Source organism: Galdieria sulphuraria, assembly GCF_000341285.1.
Source record: "Galdieria sulphuraria unplaced genomic scaffold scaf_3, whole genome shotgun sequence".
NCBI lineage: Eukaryota > Rhodophyta > Bangiophyceae > Galdieriales > Galdieriaceae > Galdieria > Galdieria sulphuraria.
The window spans coordinates 209,332-229,971 of record NW_005178472.1 but is presented as its reverse complement, the minus strand read 5'-3'; the positions used below and the strand labels follow the sequence as shown (position 1 = coordinate 229,971).

At 39.5% G+C, this 20,640-nt stretch overlaps 10 protein-coding genes across 10 annotated transcripts; 6 read left to right on the top strand and 4 right to left on the bottom strand.

Annotated features, from left to right (window-relative positions):
- Window positions 1-111: 111 nt before the first annotated feature.
- Gasu_06720 (acyl-CoA dehydrogenase) lies at window positions 112-2,817 on the bottom strand. Its single transcript, XM_005708726.1, has 2 exons — window positions 1,141-2,817; window positions 112-1,086 (listed from the first exon to the last, which is right to left on the bottom strand). Exons 1-2 carry the CDS (start codon window positions 2,764-2,766, stop codon window positions 382-384), a joined length of 2,331 nt encoding a protein of 776 aa, XP_005708783.1. The 5' UTR covers window positions 2,767-2,817; the 3' UTR covers window positions 112-381.
- Window positions 2,818-2,899: 82 nt separating this feature from the next.
- On the bottom strand, window positions 2,900-4,897 carry Gasu_06710 (uncharacterized protein). Its single transcript, XM_005708725.1, has 3 exons — window positions 4,274-4,897; window positions 3,985-4,233; window positions 2,900-3,941 (listed from the first exon to the last, which is right to left on the bottom strand). Exons 2-3 carry the CDS (start codon window positions 4,205-4,207, stop codon window positions 3,418-3,420), a joined length of 747 nt encoding a protein of 248 aa, XP_005708782.1. The 5' UTR covers window positions 4,208-4,233; window positions 4,274-4,897; the 3' UTR covers window positions 2,900-3,417.
- A 970-nt stretch (window positions 4,898-5,867) lies between these two features.
- Gasu_06700 (cytochrome b6-f complex iron-sulfur subunit) lies at window positions 5,868-6,519 on the top strand. The gene has a single exon (XM_005708724.1). It carries the CDS (start codon window positions 5,884-5,886, stop codon window positions 6,418-6,420), a length of 537 nt encoding a protein of 178 aa, XP_005708781.1. The 5' UTR covers window positions 5,868-5,883; the 3' UTR covers window positions 6,421-6,519.
- Window positions 6,520-7,137: 618 nt separating this feature from the next.
- On the top strand, window positions 7,138-8,259 carry Gasu_06690 (acid phosphatase). The gene is made up of 2 exons (XM_005708723.1): window positions 7,138-7,342; window positions 7,391-8,259. Exons 1-2 carry the CDS (start codon window positions 7,160-7,162, stop codon window positions 8,168-8,170), a joined length of 963 nt encoding a protein of 320 aa, XP_005708780.1. The 5' UTR covers window positions 7,138-7,159; the 3' UTR covers window positions 8,171-8,259.
- A 708-nt stretch (window positions 8,260-8,967) lies between these two features.
- On the top strand, window positions 8,968-10,092 carry Gasu_06680 (prenyl protein peptidase). The gene is made up of 2 exons (XM_005708722.1): window positions 8,968-9,118; window positions 9,169-10,092. The coding sequence occupies exons 1-2, from the start codon at window positions 8,994-8,996 to the stop codon at window positions 9,863-9,865; spliced, it is 822 nt and encodes a 273-aa protein (XP_005708779.1). The 5' UTR covers window positions 8,968-8,993; the 3' UTR covers window positions 9,866-10,092.
- A 25-nt stretch (window positions 10,093-10,117) lies between these two features.
- Window positions 10,118-12,819, top strand: Gasu_06670 (uncharacterized protein). Its single transcript, XM_005708721.1, has one exon. It carries the CDS (start codon window positions 10,253-10,255, stop codon window positions 12,746-12,748), a length of 2,496 nt encoding a protein of 831 aa, XP_005708778.1. The 5' UTR covers window positions 10,118-10,252; the 3' UTR covers window positions 12,749-12,819.
- A 118-nt stretch (window positions 12,820-12,937) lies between these two features.
- On the top strand, window positions 12,938-13,808 carry Gasu_06660 (myb domain-containing protein). Its single transcript, XM_005708720.1, has one exon. The coding sequence runs from the start codon at window positions 12,997-12,999 to the stop codon at window positions 13,732-13,734; it is 738 nt and encodes a 245-aa protein (XP_005708777.1). The 5' UTR covers window positions 12,938-12,996; the 3' UTR covers window positions 13,735-13,808.
- A 149-nt stretch (window positions 13,809-13,957) lies between these two features.
- Gasu_06650 (protein phosphatase 2C) lies at window positions 13,958-16,032 on the top strand. The gene is made up of 6 exons (XM_005708719.1): window positions 13,958-14,620; window positions 14,671-14,769; window positions 14,816-15,217; window positions 15,264-15,475; window positions 15,519-15,890; window positions 15,938-16,032. The coding sequence occupies exons 1-6, from the start codon at window positions 14,078-14,080 to the stop codon at window positions 16,002-16,004; spliced, it is 1,695 nt and encodes a 564-aa protein (XP_005708776.1). The 5' UTR covers window positions 13,958-14,077; the 3' UTR covers window positions 16,005-16,032.
- A 4-nt stretch (window positions 16,033-16,036) lies between these two features.
- On the bottom strand, window positions 16,037-18,917 carry Gasu_06640 (glucoamylase). The gene is made up of 12 exons (XM_005708718.1): window positions 18,718-18,917; window positions 18,593-18,673; window positions 18,434-18,537; window positions 18,113-18,386; window positions 17,990-18,064; window positions 17,463-17,935; window positions 17,334-17,414; window positions 16,956-17,288; window positions 16,609-16,905; window positions 16,371-16,554; window positions 16,190-16,320; window positions 16,037-16,143 (listed from the first exon to the last, which is right to left on the bottom strand). Exons 1-12 carry the CDS (start codon window positions 18,890-18,892, stop codon window positions 16,069-16,071), a joined length of 2,283 nt encoding a protein of 760 aa, XP_005708775.1. The 5' UTR covers window positions 18,893-18,917; the 3' UTR covers window positions 16,037-16,068.
- Window positions 18,918-18,977: 60 nt separating this feature from the next.
- On the bottom strand, window positions 18,978-20,637 carry Gasu_06630 (actin). Its single transcript, XM_005708717.1, has 5 exons — window positions 20,442-20,637; window positions 20,329-20,389; window positions 19,880-20,271; window positions 19,306-19,828; window positions 18,978-19,260 (listed from the first exon to the last, which is right to left on the bottom strand). The coding sequence occupies exons 1-5, from the start codon at window positions 20,505-20,507 to the stop codon at window positions 19,055-19,057; spliced, it is 1,248 nt and encodes a 415-aa protein (XP_005708774.1). The 5' UTR covers window positions 20,508-20,637; the 3' UTR covers window positions 18,978-19,054.
- Window positions 20,638-20,640: the final 3 nt, after the last annotated feature.

The following is a 20,640-nucleotide window of genomic DNA, read 5'->3' as shown; positions in this document are numbered from 1 at the left end:
TAAAATAGTCTTCAACTTGAAACTTTGGATCTTGTGTTCCTTTGTCTTCCTCAAGGTTGTACTTTTGAAGTCTTTTTTCGGCCTCAAAGACTTCCCTTTCGATTAAGGCGAGGAAATCTTCTTCAGTTTCTTCTTGTAATTCTGTGGAGCCTCGTGGTGTCCCACTAAAATATTGTTGGTGTTCATCATACTGTTTCAACATTTTGTGAAACTAGAAAAGGTATTATGCGGTTGTTCAAGACTGCCTTGAGCGAAATGATTTGCAATACAATTCAAAATTGGCGCGGGTCGGGACTGGAATTTAGACAGCGTATCATCCATCTGCTATCCTTACCTATAAAATACAAAAACATTGTGCAACATGACTTGTTCCTTTATTTACTACATTTTTGATGACTGAATTTCAAATTTGGCTACATTTGCAGCGTGCACTTCATCAGGACCATCAGCAAGCCTCAACGTCCTTGCTGAAGCATACAAGTGCGATAATACCGAATCTTGACAAAGTCCCAACGCTCCGTGAATCTGAATAGCTCTATCGATTACCCGACATGCCATTTGAGGTATTACATATTTGGTCATGGATATATATTTCCGTGCTCGACGGGATGCGCCCCCTTCACTGTCAATAACGCGTGCAGTAAATTGTGTCAATAAACGTGCTTGGTCAACTTCTACACGGCAATTGGTAATTACCTCTTGAACAACCCCGTGGTTCGCGAGAGGTTGTCCAAACGTCTGCCTTTCCTGGGCCCTCCTTATTAATAGTTGCAATGCTCTTTCCGCCATGCCAATAGCTCTCATACAGTGATGAATTCTACCGGCTCCAAGCCTGCTTTGTGCAGCTTCGAAACCTCGTCCTTCACCTAAAAGTATATTCTTCTTTGGAATCACAACGTTTTCGAATTTCATTTCTGCATGTCCATGAGGTGCGTCATCAAATCCAAATATATGCATAGGTCTAATGACTTTTACTCCAGCTGAATCCATAGGAATTAAGACGATAGAATGTCGCTTATGCCGGGGCACATTATCATCCTTTTGAGCCATCTTCCCCAAAAACAGAATTAGTTTGCAACGTGGATCCTACAATGATAAGAATAAAATAAAACAGTCAACAATGCATAAAGAAAAAATTACCGTGGCTCCAGAGATCCACCACTTGTGTCCATTTATAATATAACTGTCCTCCTTCTCGTGAATGGTTGAGGCTATATTTGTTGCATCACTTGAAGCAACAAGCGGCTCCGTCATGGCAAAGCAAGAACGAATTTCGCCCCTTAACAAGGGTTCTAACCAAACTGCCTTTTGCTCTTCAGTACCAAAACGTAACAGCAATTCCATATTTCCTGTATCAGGTGCACTACAATTGAATATTTCTGAAGCAAATACACAGCCTCCCATGATTTCAGCCAGTTTTGCGTATTCCTCGTTAGAAAGGACACCGCCTAGATCCTTTGGAATCCATAAATTCCATAGATTCAATTCTCTAGCTTTCTTCTTCAGAGTGTCCATTTCTGGCCATACCGACCAACGGTGATCTGACTGTTCGTGCTCGAAGAAACTCCTTTCAAAAGGATATACAAAATCATCCATAAACTTTCTCACCATTAACTCATAATCTCCGATATTTCCTCTCACTGAAGTTTGAGACAATATACTTCCATTGGAACAATTGGATCTTTCTAGCACCAAATTCCACGCAATACGAGATATACTTTTTGCAACATCACCAGACTCTCTTGCTCGATCAGAGCTGGCATTGCCAATTAGTGCTCTCTTATAAACACCATGCAAAATAGCTGCTATTCGAAACAAGGAAAAAACTAGGTAGTAATTCCAGTCATCAATAATTCCTTTGCCACGATATGATTGGTACATTGAAAGATATTCCATCTCGTTTGGAATTCCTAAATCTCGGTTCGATGCCAACGCCTCAAGAGGAAGTGCAAACGAGCTTCTCGTTGGAGACAGTCGATACATCATGCAATTGTAAGCAACATCTGCCAAAGGATTTCCAATGGTACTCAGTTCCCAATCCAATACAGCTAATATCTTTGGGCTTCCTTCGGCGAAAACTAAATTGTCCAATCTATAGTCACCATGAACAATTGTACTTTCTTCCCTTGGTGCGACAGCTGAATATGGGATATTTGCTGGAAGCCATTTGACTAGATTATCCATACAAGGATCTCTTCCAACGCCTTCACAAGATGCCTCATACTGTTTCGTCCAACGACGGATCTGCCTCATGACGTAATTTCCAGGAATTCCAAAACTTTCAAGTCCAATTTTCTTGTAATCTATATTGTGAATTTCGGCTAAAACTTTCGCCATTTCCTGATAAATCTGCTTTCTTTCCTCTGGTGCAACAGTTGGCAGTGAAAGATCAGTGAAAATTCTTCCTTTCACATATTCCATTAGATAAAAGGGTGTCCCTATAACTGAAGAATCACTGCAAAAACCGTAGACCTTCGGAACTGGTACCTTAGTTGGTCCAAGACATCTTACAACCTCGTATTCTCGCTCAACTGCGTGAGCTGAAGGTAACAAGGTACCTTGTGGTTTCTTCCGAATAACAAAAGGGGTGCCAGCGGGTACTTGGACCAAGAAGGTAGGGTTACTCTGTCCGTGAGAAAACTTTGTAATAGTGGCCTTCTCGGTCAAGCTATCAATGCTCATGTTGTCAGGCAAAAGAAAACTAGCGTTATACTTGACCCATGAAAGTAACGAAGAGTAATCAAAATACTGTTTGTGGTCTTTCATGACAAACGGTTAGCTACACAAACACAAGGAAGAAAAATGGCTCAGAAGAAATGCAAAGTCCAATGGATTACTTTGGTGTGGTTTTCGCTGAGAAATAGTAGAAAATATCACAATTGACAGTTCAGCATAAACCACAATATTGCTTCTTTTTATTCAAGAATACTCAAAACAACCTTTTACAATTTATGGCTATTCAAGCTGTGAATGCTAGGTGAAGTGAAAAGATAAGAGCTACTTTGAAACTAAATAGCACGTTTAGTGTCATTTGACTTTGTACAGCTCTCAAGACTGGGAGCTAGGACAATAAAATTGTGCCACTTGGTTGATTCTGTATGTATCCTTAACTACAGAGGGAAGTTTAGGCAAAGAAGGAATCAATAATCATTGCAAGGGTCATTAATTTGCCAAAAATCTTTCATCTAAAATTACTCTGTATCAAACATAAGTTTTCAGTTTTATCGTCAATGATGCTAAGTTTAATTGCTTATGAAACTGGAAGGCCGGAGATGAGCACTGTCTCATTTCTTTCTGCACTATCAACATACAAGACAAGGGAAGATTACGTAAATTTCTACTATACTTAACCTGTTGAAAGTTAGTATAGGATAGTTTTCTACTTCTCGAAAAAGAAGAGCGACTTCCTATTCAACATTAGCAGTCAATGTTGAATGTTGAAGATATATCCGAGCTATGTAAAATTTTAAGGAGCTTTCCTTCTACACTACTGGCAAAAGCTCCTTCTGAAGAGTCTCTTGCAAACTGAGAGCTTTTTTGAGAATCAACTCTTCTAAGAATATTGGAAACACTTTCCAAGACTGGTCTCAAGGAGTTCATATCTGTTCGCGACATATTCTGCAAGACTATGGAAACTTTCGAAAGTTTATCTTCGAATGAGGAAAAGTCTTTAGCTTTCTTCCACTCTTCCATCAAACATTCATAGAGCTTTTCGATATTTTCTGTGCTTATTTGCTCGGAAATAACTTGATTATTATTTACTTCTTCCAGTGAGTCTTCAGTGGAATCATGGACTCTATATCTTTGTTTTAGGTTCTCCTCCATGAGTGTTTCGTATTCTTGAGCTTTGACCTTTCTTTCCTTTATTAATTGTTGCTCCACACTATTCAACTGCGTGGTAAGCTCTTCTACCTGTCTAATGAGCTTAGAATCGACAGACTCTGTTCTATTGTTAGAAAAGTCTAGTTCCAAACGTCTACATACCAACAGGAATTTCTTCTTCCGTAGCTTCTCTACAGTTCGTTGCAAGTAGTTGAAGGAACGAATTCGTCTTTCGAGCAACAAATGTAGCAACAGTATTTCTTCTTGAGGTTGAGAGGTGAGAGTAACGTGAACCCTCAATAACTCGCTGCACACTTTCAGAGAGCATTTTCTCAATATCTTTTAAATTTTGGTTTGTAACAAGCACACGACTTGCTTCTCCCATCAGAAAAGTTGGAAAGCTAATGACAACTACAGGAAATTTTCAAATTTAAGTGCAAATTCAAATCACCCGCCAAAACCACTGAAAATTTTTTCGAATCCCAGAATTGTTCCGTACCTCAGATCCTCAGTTATCCTTTTTAGTCTACGAACTTACTCCATTTCCAGCTATCATGAATATATTAGAGAATGTGAAAATATATGATTTTAGCTTAATCGTTTCTCAGAAAACTCTCTTTACACGATAAAATTCTGTCCGTCGTTCAAAACAGTTCCCTCAAACTTTCAAAAAGTTACCTTAAAAGTTGAAAGCGTTGTCTTTGTCAAACAAAGGATGACCTAGCTTGGAATTGACCATCCCTTGAAGAAAGAGTACGTTCAACTAGTGGGAGGAATGTCCCTAACGGTAACTTATAGTCTGTCGCTGGAGACTATAGACGACAGGAAATAATTGAAATGGCAGGACTATGATATGAATAACCCTATTAAGCCTTTGTTGAAAATAGCCCCTCCAACAAGCAGCTCCAGTGAAGCGAACTTGTGAGAACTGTCAAGCTTGCCTTTGAGAAACTGGTTTTCGATATGACTCGACTTTTTTCAGAACTGCAGCTTCACTAAGAAAAGTTATGAAACAAACTCGAATGATAAAACCTTCACAGAAGAATAGATCGAGAGGGGGCGAACAGCGTCTTAAAAGCAAACCTTGTATTTGACCATGCATCTCCTATTCGTTTCACCGTTTTTCTTTCATATGTGTATTCGAAGTTGAAGTATTCCAGAATCGAGGAGCTTTCGAAATTGGCAGTTTAAAGTCTACTGGATGACAAGTTGAATGAGATAGAAATATGGATGCTAGTATAAGATTCCAGCAGGTTTACAAATATCGAAGCAATTGCCTTTACAGACATAAATAATTTCGGAAAACTTTATACAAGCGATTTCATGTAGTTCGTAGAAAGTCCTGTTATCCTCCAAATAAACTTGTTAAACAACGCCTCAACGTGTTTACAAGTATTACTAAAGAAACGAATGAACACAAGAGAAGGAATTGCCTAATTTTGACTCAAAAAAATATAGCACACAATATCAGCTACACTCAGAGATGGACACGCTGTCCCCCTTTTCTCATCCACAATAATATTATTTGAGGAACCAAGGTTGGAAAAAACAGAAGACAATATATTTTTGAGGAGTTACATACGCAGAGCTCATAAGAATTAAAGTCCCAAATTCGCTGCACACCCTCGAACAACTTGATAGATGCAGAATAGTCAAAACGATTTTTTGGCAGCAAAACTCACAGAAATGACATTCCCTGCAGTCTGGTCAACCTCCTGTGAGAGGCCATAGTGGAGTTTTCTTTAAACGGCCTGTTATCTGACAAAAAAATGAATAATTGCGAACTTGATCTCAAGAACTAAGTCATTTCAACAGTAACTTGGGGGCAACAGAAATGTAACGATTCCCATAAATGTGTAAGCTCCATTGGTCATTTAAATACATTTCGAGTCGGCCATAGACATTTTAATTGCATTTTTGTTTTGGGAGATGACCGTCTTCATCAATTACACAGTGTTAAAGGGACGCTGTTCTCAATGCTCTTTCATTCAGTGCAATAATCGCTGTAAACTTTTCAGAGAACATCTTCCAAAGTATCAAGTCGCTTCTTCAAGGTGGAGGATGTCTTCTTCAGAAGAAGCATTAGTTCCAGACTTGAGCAAAAGGATGTTTTTGAACTATGCTCTTTTGTGCACTGCATCATTGCCTGTAATTCAAATGATGTTTACGTATTCAAGATTCTTCTTTCCCGTATCTTCAGGTAACCCTGACGAAACAGTTGCCAGAGATATCGAAGGTAATGAAATCAAGAAAGAGGATTTCATTAAGACAAGAAAACCTGGAACTCGTGAACTGGTTCAAGGTCCTAAGGGAGATCCACATTATTTAATAATATCTGAAGACGGAGAATTGCGTCCGTATAGTCTAGATGCTGTTTGTACACATTTGGGATGCGTAGTACCGTGGGAAGCTGGAGAAAATCAATTCATATGCCATTGTCATGGTTCTCATTATGACAGTACTGGTAAGGTGGTTCGTGGTCCAGCTCCTCTTTCTTTGGCTTTGGCACACGTAGATGTCAATGAAAATGGTAACATCGTGTTGAAGACTTGGAAAGAAAAAGATTTTCGCACAGATTCCGATCCATGGTGGAAATAAAGTGTATGGCTTCGTGAATAGTGTAGATACTTAGTATAGGCTGCAGCTCTTTAGATTTCATAAGAGTCTTCGTTTAAGGATAAAGTAGTCTCTTGTGGCTTATAATATTTAACTTCTTAAACAAACAATGGCACTAGCCTCGGGCGGTACAGAATTCTCTACCCAAGCTTACCAAGTTTTTCATGGGAACCAACGTAGACCCGTTGAAATCTACATTCCTTTGTCACCAGACTACCAGACCCTATCCAAAAACACTTCAAGTAACAGGACGAAAGTGAACAACATAGTTTCTGCTTCGTATTCTGAAGTCCTGAAACTGAAAAATGACAAATGTAGAAGCATCTTGTAACTCTGTCTCTCGTGTATCTGCAAACTGTACAAAACTATAAATGATTCGCGTATCTTTATGAATCGTAGAAAGATTCCATTTTTTGGAATAATACTTGGAATCAATTATTCCGTATTTTGCCTTCTCCGTCCAACCGACATGAAGTGGATTTAAAACAATCGCTACTGACAAAAAAAGTAAAGAATATAGTAGTACTTTTGGCGGTGATCTCTTTCAAGAATGTACTGCAAGAAAAGTTTTTTCTCCCTATATGGCGTGTCAGTCGCTGTGGTGATAGCTTGCCTGTGCAGCATGCAGCTAGCTGTATCTGCTGTTCCAGTTGAAAGGCAGAGTAATGACACTTCTTCTTCTTCTTCTTCATTGCCTTTCTTTGATCACGTCGTCATAATAATGATGGAAAACACTGGAAGACCAAATATCACAGGAAACAAAGACATGCCATTTATCAACAAGTTGATTGACGAAGAAATGTATGCTGATCACTATCATGGTTACACCAATCCAAGCCTGCCAAACTATATTGCAATTACTGCTGGATCTCAGTTTTGGTCCTTTTCAGATAATCCAGCCCAGGTAGGAGACTTTCATTAAATCGACAGCAAAGCTTATTTGGTAAAATAGGAATTTCCACATACTAATATTGCAGATCTCCTGGAAGAGCGTGGAATGACATGGAAGAACTATGCACAGTCCATTCCGACAGTTGGCTTCTTGGGACATTATTATCCCAACAACTCGGATTTTGCTGTATACGTAAAGAGACATGTCCCATTCGCGTTGTATCCTCAAATCACGACTAATTCATCTCGTGTCAAAAATATTGTTCCATATTCTCACATTTTGGATGACTTGAGGAATAATGCGCTTCCAAATTTCAGTTTCATCACCCCTGACGTTTGCCATGACATGCATGGACAGTATTCTTTGCATGTCGAGTATGATGCCTCGCCACAAGAGGGAGGACCAAACGACAAATATTGCCCATTCAATGACTATCATTTCATGTGGACAAATGGAGATAAATTTGTTGAAGCTGCCGTTACCAATATTACATCATCAGACCAGTGGAAAAACTCCAATTCCGTCATCTTCATTACTTGGGATCAGTCTGAAGTGGATTTCAATAAATCTACCGACGGTTGGCAGTTTGTTACGGCAGGACCTGATTCACCTAATCTACCTGCAGGAACTGATCTCTTACCCGCTGGTGGAATTTATGGAGGCGGTCCCGTCCCTCTTATAGCTTTATGGAGCAAGAAACCAAACAACCATGTAGTCTATTCAGAAAAATGTAATCACTTGTTCACTTTAAAAACAATTTTGAAGGCGTGGAAACTGCCCTACTTGGCGTATACCACGGATGAAATGCAAATCAAGACTTTCGATTCCTTTTTTCAGTAGAAATCATGTCGTTCATCTTTCCCATCTTGTGTCTCTCCAATATTTGTTGAAATCTATGAGTGTTTCGAAGTAAAATAGTGTTTTTATTTGCATTGTTATAAGAGTTGAACCGCACAACGTCCTTTGAAACAACTCATGCTTATGTAGTGTTCTATGTGACAAAATAGATACGCCACGGAAGAAACCACGTCACTCAAGCTCTGTTGTTCATTGTCTCACGTGAAATATTGTATAAATAACAAATAAGATTTCTGATGGAGAAAGGTTGAATTTAAGAAAATTGGAAGACGTAGCCAATCCTAGCTACTTTCAGCTAAAAAATTCTAAGACAATTTTGATTCATTTGAAGTGACCCTTACAGATAATTCGGTTTCGAAAGCAAGTTCTCCATAGATTATGAGAGTATGGCTTCAATATATTATCAGAGAACCGTCAGAAGCTTAAAAGTTGATCATGTGCCAAGAGGATTCATGACGCGAATCTTTATGAATGAAGAAGTCAACGTAATATGTTTATCCATAAAGATTCTTAGTATATAGAAAAAACTGAATTCTGTTGCCTAGATTTGACGCTGCGTTGAACGGAAGATATAAAATTCATATAAAAGAAATCTATAGATGTCATCTCGTAACCTCAGAGTTTCTCATAGCCATGTTTTTGGAAGAACTAGTTGCTTTTTTTATGAAATGGCAAATATTCAATTCGCAAGATCATATGAACAAATGAAAAATGGGTTTGGGCGTTTTGACACAAAATGAAGCAAACTCTTCATTCTATCTAATGCCTCGAAAAAAACAACAAAAATTTCTAATTGTGCATCTCTATGAATTTGGAACACTGTTTGTGGTTTTCATGTTCTTTTTCTTTGTTTCTCTGTACTACCTTTGTAGGGTTGTTGTACTTGCCGTGGTTTTACGGAGAACGGAACGATTGTAAAATCATAAAGAGGTACAGAGTCCCTGGTTTGAAGAAACTAGTTTATTTTGTCACTTTTTTAGGAGAAGCCTTGCCCTGCTCTCCCTTGGAACTTTTTTTTATTCTGTTACAGATTTCGTCATTATTTCTTACTTGTTTGAACTAAATGAAGAGCAGAAGAAACTTGTGCGCACTTCCAGCTTGGCTAACTTTTTCGACTCGTTTTCGCCCATTTTGCTTTTGTTTCTGGGTCCTTTTTCGTTGAATATTATAGAAATTGTAACATATTACTTGCGAGGCGTGTCTATAGAAGAAAGTTTGAAACTTTCGTTGCCATTATTAGGACAAGACTCTTGGATAATTGTTCGCAACCTAATAGTGGCTCCTGTATCGGAAGAGCTAGTGTTTAGAGGCTGTATTTGTAAGTTACTTTCTTTTTGTACAAGTTCTCGTTCGGCAGTATTGTTATCTTCTGCTTTCTTCGCAGCAAGTCATTGTCATCATTTTATCTATAGGAATTTTGTTTACAACAGTCTCCGTACAGCCATATTAGAGACAGTTATACAGTTTTTATATACGTTCTTGTTTGGTGTCTACTCAGCTTGGGTATTTATCCGGTCTAGAAGAGTTATTACTAGCATATGTCTACATTCGTTTTGTAACTTCGTTGGGACTCCAGACTTGAGCAAAATATGGTCTCACTGTTATCGGTGGCCTTTGTTATTGACTTATTTCATCGGCATATCTCTTTTCTTGCACTCTGTGTTTCATGTTTCTTAAAAGAACGACATTTCTAAGAACTTTCGACATGAAAATATTGGAGAGTATTATAGTATTTGCTGATGGTTTTCACTCAAACGAGGGAAAAATTTCTTGTTCTTTATTAGGAGTAACGTGGAGAACATTTTGGCCAGTTCTTAACTTGTCTCATGACGGGTACACAGAAAAGTTGAATAAAACCATCCGGAAGCATTAAATAGCTTTGGAACTTCAGTTTTTACAATTATAGTGCAATCTCTCCAATAAATGGAGGAGAGAAATTGTCGAAATCCGTCGAGTCTGGAAATTATGCATTTTCCTACATTCAAGCTGCAGAAGGTTTGAGGTACCAACTTCACCAATACTCTTTTCTTATCAAGAGCTCTTTTGCGTTGAACGCTGAGTTTAATGAGCAACATCGAAACGGGGGGAGGGAACTGGTACATGCCTTTAGACAGTGGCCCTTGTAAGGGTTATTCCTCGTTGCAACGTTCTTCGAAGGAGTCTCGAGTTGCGAACGCTTCGTCTGAAATTGAGGAAAAAAATTCACTAGTCGCAGACATAGATACTCAAGATACGCAGTCGGTGACGTCAACTTCACTTTCACCGGTGGAGCCTGCAAAACTACGAAAGGAACCTCAACGTGGGCTAGATTCAAAAGCGTCTTCGAGTGACTTTACGTATAGTTTTGACAGCAGAGTACAATCAAGTATTGGAAATGGCCAAGATGAACCCGGGGGACAAAGTTCTCTTCAGAAAGGTAGAAGAAAACCTGGAAGACCTCCAAGTTTGTTTGTAGATAAGTCTGATTCAGAGCTCACTGAAGAGGAACGAAAAGTGAAAGCGAAAATTATTAAAAGACGATTAAGACAGAATCGTTCTTACCAGAGAAGGAAGCTTAGAAGGCAATTTGAAGGTGGTGTGAACTCGCCCATAAGTACAGGAGAAGGAGTTGCGAACTACGCAGCAACGGTATTATCACCTCCACCGTATCCCATGGCATCGACACAAATAGCAGAACCAAGGTTTAGTAGTCTTGGAAAGCCTGCAGTGTTTGATAGCCAAGTCTTTCTAAACGAGAAAAACTTGGAACGAAGAGAACCTAGAGTTTCAGGGGAGATGCCTAGTACAACTGAATACATTACGAAATTTGCAAACTTTGACAGTCCACCATATACAGCTCCACCTTCTGCAGAGAGAGAAGCAAACCATTATCAACGGAGGAATCGAGAGAAAACGAACACATTTATGATGCAACAATTTCCGTCAGCTTCAGTGGAATATTCAAGTCATGCATCAGCCGTCGAACCATTTTTATCTCGAGACCTTGCCGGCATGTATCTAGACAGATTATTCAAAAGTTTGACGCCAATACTGCGCCGTACTCTGTTCAAGCTTTCAGTTTTTCCGGAAACCTTCGATGTTGCTGCTGCAAAGGCAATTATTCATGACTCTTGTATAGAAAGTTGCTCGGAAGAAAGTATGCTCAGCACATTGAACGAACGGGGTTTTATTGTGAAAGTATCCCCGAAACGACTACAGTTAGATCTCTTGTCAAAGGAATTTTTGTTAAGAGAAGTAGGCGCACACGACGATTTTAACGACTGGGAAGTTATTCGTGTTGCGAAGAAGAATTTTGTGAGCTACTACACGAATCTTTTGAAGCTTATAGATAATGAGCGGATGATTCTTGACGGCGCAAACATGGAACAGGCACTTAGAATTTGCGACTTGGAAAGAATGAACTTTGAAATGTGTTTGTTGTTTGCACAAGAACTTGGGAGGCAAGCATTGCGACACACTATTATAGCAGGAAGCAACGTACTGCGACTATTTATTCCCGCATCAGATAGAATATCTTTGATTTCAAGTATTCTTGATTTGAGTCGCTATGAGCAGACCTGCTCATCTTCCAACCTAAAACTTGCAGGCACTGGAGACTCTCATGAAACAGACATATTGTTGGGTGATTCTTCATTGTTAGAAAACCAACAGGAGGACGCAATGTTACTCATTTCCTTAGGGGAAGCATATTCTGATGACTTGCACTTTAGAGAGGCAGAGCAAGCCCTCTGTCAATCTTTGCAGTTATTGGAACAAAGCGGAATGAACAACAAGCCTTGTATCTTAATTCCTCTCATTGTTTTGGCCAATATTTGTAGGGAAACAGATCGGACGGAGCATGCTCTCAACATTTTGCGTAGAACATTGAAGAAGCTTTCAGAGTTTCACCTTGAGAACTCTTCATATGGCATTAGTGTCTATGAGAATATGGCACTTACGTTACTAGTTAGAAACGAACGAGAGGAAGCAAGACAGTGCCTTTCAAAGGTTACGAAATTAGCAGAAAGCATACGCTTCGAAGGGCTTCCTCTGTATACTGATATTTTAGGAACTTGTGGTATTTTTTCTCTTGTTTTTAAAGATATTGAGACAGCGGAAGGGTATTTTAGACGGGCGCTGGAGAATTATGGTAGTTTTATTTCCAGACCATGGTCCCGAGCTCCAATAGAGTCATGCAGAGATCTTGACTTATGGATACTTGACAATTTATCAAAAGCCCTTATGTTGTTGGACAAGACTTCTGGTGCGTCGCTTATTCAAGAACAAATTGAAATGATAGCACGGATTCGGGGGGTTCGGGTTTGCAGTATAGACAGCTTTGACAGTAATGATGAAGAGTTTGGTACATTCTCTTCATCCGATATTAAGCTTCAGCAAGTGTCGTGTTACCCTAATAGTGAGACTCCAAGGCAGTGTTCTAATTCCTTGATTGGTAGTATTCCCACTAGTAAGTCTGATTCGGAGCTCAAGACCCCTGGCAATGCCGAAGTAGAGTGCGTCTTTCTCGACGACGCCACAATGATTCTATATCATCGTATTTTCATTCGTCATGTATACTGATAATATATTTTACTTTATGGTGAATTAATTATGTTTATGATATTACACGCAATAAATATGGGGAATGAGCTTATACGTTTCTGCTCTAGAAGAAAAGCAAAGAGAGTTCAGAAAATCGTTCCCATGGACAAATTTCCACGTGATTCCACAATGACCTGAACGTCAATTGGACACCTCGGGTTTTTCTGCTTCTCATGGGAAGGATCTTAATTCTATCATTTTCTTCGTCGAGGGTGTTCTGAGAAGGGATGGAATCCGTTCAGTTGAAGAATATTTGTCCTCAAAACGAGCAAGAGCTACAGACTTATTATGAATATCTTCGACGTCATGCACTGCAGCTTGAGGCGGAACTTTCTCGTGTTCGACAAGCTATGGCTCAAGTTAGTTTCTATCTTCGTGATTTCCGTCAGCTCGGTGAAGATAAAAGTCGAAGTGGTTTTTCAAACGTTAGTACTGTCACTGGCGAATCCTTAGAAAATACTTGCTTATCCAGGAACACATCTTTCTCGTCATTTGGTTCGTCCACTGCGAGGTCGGATACAATGCAACAGCAGAGAGTAGGTGATAAGCGACGAAGGGTTAACAAGGGATCGAGTGGACGATATTGGTCTAGTGAGGAACATGAAAGGTTCCTGGAAGCTTTGGAAAAGTATGGACAACAAAACCTGAAAGCGGTTGCTTCTTATGTTGGAACGAGAACTGCAGTGCAATGCCGCACTCATCTCCAAAAATACCTTCTTCGCCTTGAGAGAGAGTCACAACGTGGTCTGTTAAAGCAAAAGGACTCCAAAGCAGAGAAACAAGTCGTTGAAGCTGATTTTGAGAGTAGACGACCTTGGGAAGATAGAAAACCTTCTACTTTGGAAAATGAAGTTCCGTTCCGTTGTAATTCGGAACGTTCAAAGATGGACAGTGAAAGAAATGTATCGCTAGTTGGTGGAGTACATTTGCTTTGTGTCGCAGCGCAGGAAGTTAGTGCTCGTTGAAAGAATTTTAAAAAAGGTGTTTTAAGTTATTGGTTGGTGCTTATCAAAGGGTCAATAAACGTGTTATTCAATTGAGGAAGTGTGCTTTTCATTTTAGAACTTGTGTTGTAATAATCAAATCATAGCAAAGTATAAAATCAAAGAGAGCAAAACACTATTCAAACACTTTCCTGATTTCGGTAGAAACATATTTTTGTCTTTCGGCTTGTGTGTTTCTTTATTTGGCTTAATTGGAACGTCTAATCATTTTCGCTTATTTTGGAATGCGATAATGGAATTCTTGTGTGTTGTTAGCGTTCTCAAATCTGTTGGGTTTCTCTGACACTTTCAGGCACAGTAGGCTATGGGTAACCACTGTGCAAAGGGACAGTATGAAGATAAAACAAATAGCACACAAAACTGCACTTCAGAAGTTCCGGCACAAAGGGAAGTTGTCGACTCTGGTCAGGAGCAACAACCTGTAACCTTGGAAGAACTGCGCAAGCAAAGATTGAGACTTTCGCTTGACATTCAAGGTGAGCAGTTGTCTTCACTGAAGGAAGCAAAGTCGTTCAGAATTCCCCCAAACTTTGAACAGCAGCTTGAGCAGCTTAAAACTGTGCCTTCATCTTTGTCGAGAGAAGTAAATACAACCAAAGGTCCGAAAATTCCGAAAACAAACCGAGAAGAATGCCGTGTATCGTCAAACGAATCCAAGGAGAAAAGCAAGTTTTGTGACAAGGTGGACTTGAATTCCGGTACATTTTGCGATACTTCAAATAGAGCCCACAACATAACTCTTGGAACTAGTTGTAACTTGCAAATCAGCTATGGAGCTTGTTCACTGGCAGGTTGGGAACCTGTTAGAGAACTAAGGAGCAAGGAACAGCAGAGAAAGGAAAATCAGGTGATTATTTCGAACTTTTGGGACGACTTTAAAGAGTAACTTTTCTGAAGGACTCATTTTGTATCGAAGTTCCCTTTGACAATAGGCAAGATGAAGCTTTTTTTGCCGTTTTCGATGGACATGGTGCCAACGGGAGGGTTGTAGCGGAAGTAAGTTGCTTTGACACTCAATTTTTTATGTCCTGAAGTTCGTCAGTTTGTACGAGACCATTTGCCTGTTGAAATTAAAGACAGCTTTAAGTTTTTTCAAAACGAAAAACAGTTAGATAGTTGTCAAGAAGATTCGGCTCGGAAGGTTGATCTTTTTACTTCAACTGATGAAATCATATCTCATGCCTATTATGAACTACTTGAGTCGACATCATTTTTAAATCTTGTTCGCTCGATCTATGCTGGTTTTTTAAACTGTTCAAGAGCCCTGATGTCTTTGAATGATAAAGTGGACATTTCAATGAGTGGAACAACAGCAGTTGCTGCTTGGTTCAAGGGTTCATTTCTCTTTTGTAGCAACGTTGGAGATTCGAGGTGTATAATAGGTCGACAGACGCAAGCGAGAAAGTACAAGTATATTTCGATTGACATGACTTATGATCACAAAGTAAGTTTGGAATTCCTGAAATACTTCTGTTTTCAATATTTCGTAGCCCGTCCGAACGGACGAAGCGTACAGAATACAACGTTCCGGAGGTCGTATAGAATATTGGGATGGTGGTGTTGGACCTTTACGAGTCTGGTTAGCCGAAGATTGGTTTCCTGGTTTAGCCATGACTCGTTCCTTTGGAGATTTGATAGTTGAAAGTATCGGAGTGAGTTCGGAACCAGAAGTAACTTGTATTAGATTGACCAGTTCTGACAGGTACCTAAAGATTTACTTGGAAGACGCTTTATTGATTTCTTAGGTTTTGTATTTTGGCATCTGATGGGGTTTGGGAGTTTATGTCTTCCCAGGAAGTTGTTTATTGGATAGGTAGACTTAGAGACAAATGTAGTGCTCAGTTGGCTGCCGAAATGGTTGTCGAAGAGGCAGTAAAACGTTGGCGCAAAGAGGATGAAGTTGTGGATGACACAACGGCTATTGTGTTATGGTTGGATTACTCGGAGGGAATGACTCACCCAACTGTTATGGAAAGTGGAATATCAGACTCGAAGAGGTTCACTGAAAGAGGTTCCTCAATACAAGATAATAATGTATTGCTTCAAAATTCTGTCAAATACCTGTGGAGAATTTTCTCTTCTGATTATAATAGAAAGAACGATATTTATTCCATGGGGTAAGCTTCCATCTAAGAAGCATTGTGATTTATCTAATTCTACTTAGGTATGCACCTGTTACTATAACTGATAACTATGTTCTGAAACCCTTTTCATGCCAGAATATAAACTGATGACAGTTGTCGGGTCGAGAAATGGTTTCACAGATTGAACAGGAGTCCTAACTAGACTTCAGGGCTACTCATTTCGATCCCAACTTAGTGGACTCATTGACCAAGCTTTCCCTTGCACGAATAAGACAGTCCAGACATACTAGAAAGGGAAATTAGTGACAGCTCATATAATGTATCTTACCTACCATTCCGGCATATTCATATAAGTCAGGTGTCGATGCAGAAACAAACAATCCAGTAACACCATCATTCGCCTCACCAACCGGCATCATTCCATAGGCACTGTGTTCAACCATCCATTGAAGCCTCCCATAAACTAAACGAATCCTATCAAACATGTATCCTCGTTTGAGTTTTTACACTTGCCGTTTTTGGCGAAACTTGCATTTTGTTCTATATGCGTCCATTCACTCATCGCAGTGAACATAGTGGTAACGCCCCAAGGTGGTGAAGCATTCCGAGCTTCACACCCACAAGGCGAAAAGATGCCGTCATAGAAATAATGATCGTCATCATATCGGGCGATACCCCACTTGCGACGGCTGAGCTTCTAGATGCATCATGAGAGTTCATTGGTTATATTCAACAACAGATATTCACTAACCGACTGGACGTTGCGTAAATGTTCTATTCGGCGACTTTCATTCTTTACAACATCAAAAAGCAATAATCCCAAACTCGAACTATCGATACGACCATCTGCAGCATAAGGGTCTGGAAGCCACATACGTGAACCATCCTCAATACTCCGAAGATAATGTCCTTCTTCTTCTTGCCAAAATATTCTTTCCAAGCTTTCACTCAGTTCGCGAGCACGTTCCTCTAACTGCTCTGCCCGCTGAAAATTTTTCTGTTTTCGTCTACATTTCGCTGCAGCCATCAAAGCCCCAAATGCAGCAGACTATAACATTTCCAATATGAAGGCATAGAAGAATCAGTGTTATCTTTTACCTGAGTGAAGGAATAATACTTTCTGGGCAACTTTTCTCCAGTAACAGGATCCGAGGACTCCTCCCAAATGGAAAAGTCCGGTGCCCACAATCTTTGGTAATCTCTCCGAAGAAGAAGCTGCTCGATCATATCTGCTCTTGAATTTCCATTTTGTCCATACCATAAACTGTAATCATTGGATTTGAAGCTGTAATGCGACAAAGCTAACAAATACAATGCTGAGGCATCGTATTGTGGTTCCACAAAATCATGAACGTCACCAGTCCATGAACTATATGTACTATGGAAACCTCCACCACTCCACTCTGAACGCAATTCTGCAAAACTAGCCCACTGGAAGCTATTTAGAAGTTGTAAAAATATAGCAAAATAAAATACCTCTAAAAATTTCCGCTCCTCTTCCAGGTAACCAGCTTCACCCAAAATGATGGCTTGTAAGCTGCAATCTCGCATCCAGGCCTTTTTCAAGAATATAAAGACAAAAGTTGATCCATATTTAAAACCTACCTTCCAACCATATAAAGTATGGAAACTAGAAGCGAATAAACCTAGAGTTGGATTTTGACTATTTTTCAACAAAATGAGAGACTTTGTAAACAATTCTTCAGCATCGGAATCCAAACAACTGTTTTCCTTCTCGAAGCCATCTCCGGGCTCAGAACAAATATTCGGTCTAATGCCGCTTTGAAGCCATGTCTCATAAGACTTCGCAGTGTAGACTATCCATTCTTGTGCGCTCTTCTCACAAGCTTTTTTCATAACATTCCAAAGATTCCTTTCATCCGATGCTGCAGCTCGAAAACTGTATACTGACTTGCTCTCGTTTGCGTTCAATTCTAGCAGAAACACCGAAGCTGCCTGAACATGAACGTCTTCTGTAATATAAGAAACACCGTTTCCGTCAGAATACAACTGGAAAACAGAAAATGCAGACTTGTTTCCTGTGGCTGGTCCAACCTGAGTGGATGTCCTAAAATTCTCTTCCAGACAACTCACTTCAACTCAATAATAACTAAAAGAACATTCCAACTTACTACTTTCCAAAAACTCGCCACCACCGATATGAAAAGATCCACATTTCTCCATATCAATATGAAAGAATGTGCTATCTATAACGAAATGTTCATTGCTTCCCTCTATCAGTGATATATACGTACCATTTGATTGCCTTGCTTGTACAGGACAGCTTAGAGGACCAAAATCGCTGCCCTTCAGACCATTCTCCAAAATACTTAATACTTTGAGATACAGTTTGGAAGGACTTTGATTGGTAACAGTTATTTTCTTCAAATAAAATTGTTCTTCAACGGGTACAAAGAAACTCGTGGTGACTTGAAACGGCAACAGCTCCGTATCATACATATCATAAGTAGCCGAAAATTCTCCTTTTGATGAGCAGATCATGCCAGACTTTCCAACTAGCTCAGAACCCTTTTGTTCTTCTAGTTAGAACTTCAAAGAAAGAGAAGCTGTGCTACCTTCCAGAGCTTCGGATCTGTTAGAAAGTGATCCAAAGTATTTAACGAAGATCCATAGCGAACTGCAAAAGTGTCAAAGTTGATAAGCGTCTGTGACCAATCGTCTACGCAAGAATTTCTGTTGGAACGACTGTAAAGCCAACTAAGCTGCAAACAAACCGCTTATTCTCCAACTGTTTGGGCCTGCTACACGTGCAATCGGACCATTTCGACAGTCCGTAGTTGAAGCCCAGGTAAGGACTACAACTTTATTATCAAAAAAGGAACGCAAGAGACTGACTTACTCATGTTCTTCCAGTTGGAAATCTGCATGCCAGGCAACGCCTCTGACTTTGGGAACTGCTTCGGATCTGTCGTGGCATCTTCAACACTACAGTGAGCAATACCGTGTATGAAACCAACTACTTGAAAGACACAAATAAGCACGAGAACATGCTTATAATATGAGCAGTTCTCCATCTCTCGGAATCAGGAATGCAAGATTGCTGTGGAAGCTCCGGTTTTCAAAGTTCCACACAATGGGATCATAACGATATATGCCATTCAAAACTTTGTTGAATTTAATAAAGCACAACACATTTTTATCTTCTAAAGTATTCGTAGAATATTATTTGTTACAATTTAAGGACATTTCTTATGGATAAAAGTCTTGCCGTTCTCTTCATATTCAGCTTTTGAAAGCCACATCTTCTGAAACTCTCCAAAGGTGGCCAACATGGAACCACCAGTCCATGCAGCAAAACGTCGCTCTGCTTCGAGACTGGATCCAAGCAACTTCACCTTGTGCATTCGTCTACTAAGTGCTACGGTTAAATACTCCAAAAGCCCTAACAACAAATGAGATCGCTTTATATGTTAACAGACAATATTACCCGTTAGATTGGATGTACCACCTGAGAGACAAATAGAAGAATATAATTCTCGATGTAGATTGGAGTCACAGCTTTCGATAACATTTATAATTTCACCTACGAGCGACTTGGAAGGTAATTCTACCTTAGAAGGATCTATAAGACAATCTGCCGCGTCATATTTCTCCTTTCCCATTTCAACAACTGTTCCATCAGGTAGCTCATATGAAATAAAAGGAATCTGAATGGAGTTCAAATCAATATCCGGCTGATCATTCACACGACATAGCGCGACCTTTATATCTTCAGCAAGTCTCCTTTTCCAAAACCACAAATAACTTTCACGAATATCCGAAAATTCCACTCTTTCAAATACTTTCTTTGGAGCAGTTTCTTTAACAGATTCTTCTTCATGAAATCGTCTTCGAAAAGTGAAAAAAGGGTTTAGTTCTAAACCTTTTTCCGCAACTTGACGTAAAACATAACCAGTAAGATGATCTCCACCAACACTGAGTCGACTACTCTTCTTTCCTATAATTGCCCCCTATCATTCTACTCAGTATTTCTACAATGAATCATAATTTTGTCAGCTTACTTCAAAAACTGGAGTAATATCCGTTGCTTTCGCACCCAACTCTACAGCACAACCCGTATAACGTCCATTCGCAAAACAAGTTGCGATAGCACTTCTCAAAAGATACACCGAAGGCACGTCAAACTTCTCAAATAAAAGTTCTACCAACTTTTCACGTTCTTTCTTCGGATTCTGAGAAGGCTCAACTATCATAACTGAGTTGGTACTTAAGTCAGCACTAATTTGATTTGAAGAATATGAAATGATGGCCTCTATTGCTTCCCAGTTTTCCATTACTCCACTTTCGTCAAAAGGTGAAACAATCTCTGTACTTTCGATTCTCTTAAGTAAATTACGTTCACCAACAATGAAATCAGAAGCTTTTCTTGTGACTGATTCGTTTTGTATGGATGCTAACATATGAAATAGACTGTGACTGGGTGGAAGTAAATTCTAAACAAACAGCTTACTTTCTTGTAAACCAACCGATGAACAACACAGAAATCTAGGAAGGCATTCACCACCAAAACCCTAAAGCCATATTGTCTTTGTAAACACCCAACAAACAAAGTAATATACTTACCGCCTTCGTTGTGTGCGTTCCAAAGTCAAAAACAACTGAAGGTACAACGTTTGAGGGTTGAAACATTTTCAAGTTTCACGGAAGAGAAACGCATACAACTCCTCGTTGTTCTGCTGTAATACAAAAGTAAAGAAAACGTCAATAACCAAATTTCAGTAAGGAAAGTTGAAAGAATTCCAAAGGCTCTTAAAGTTTGTAA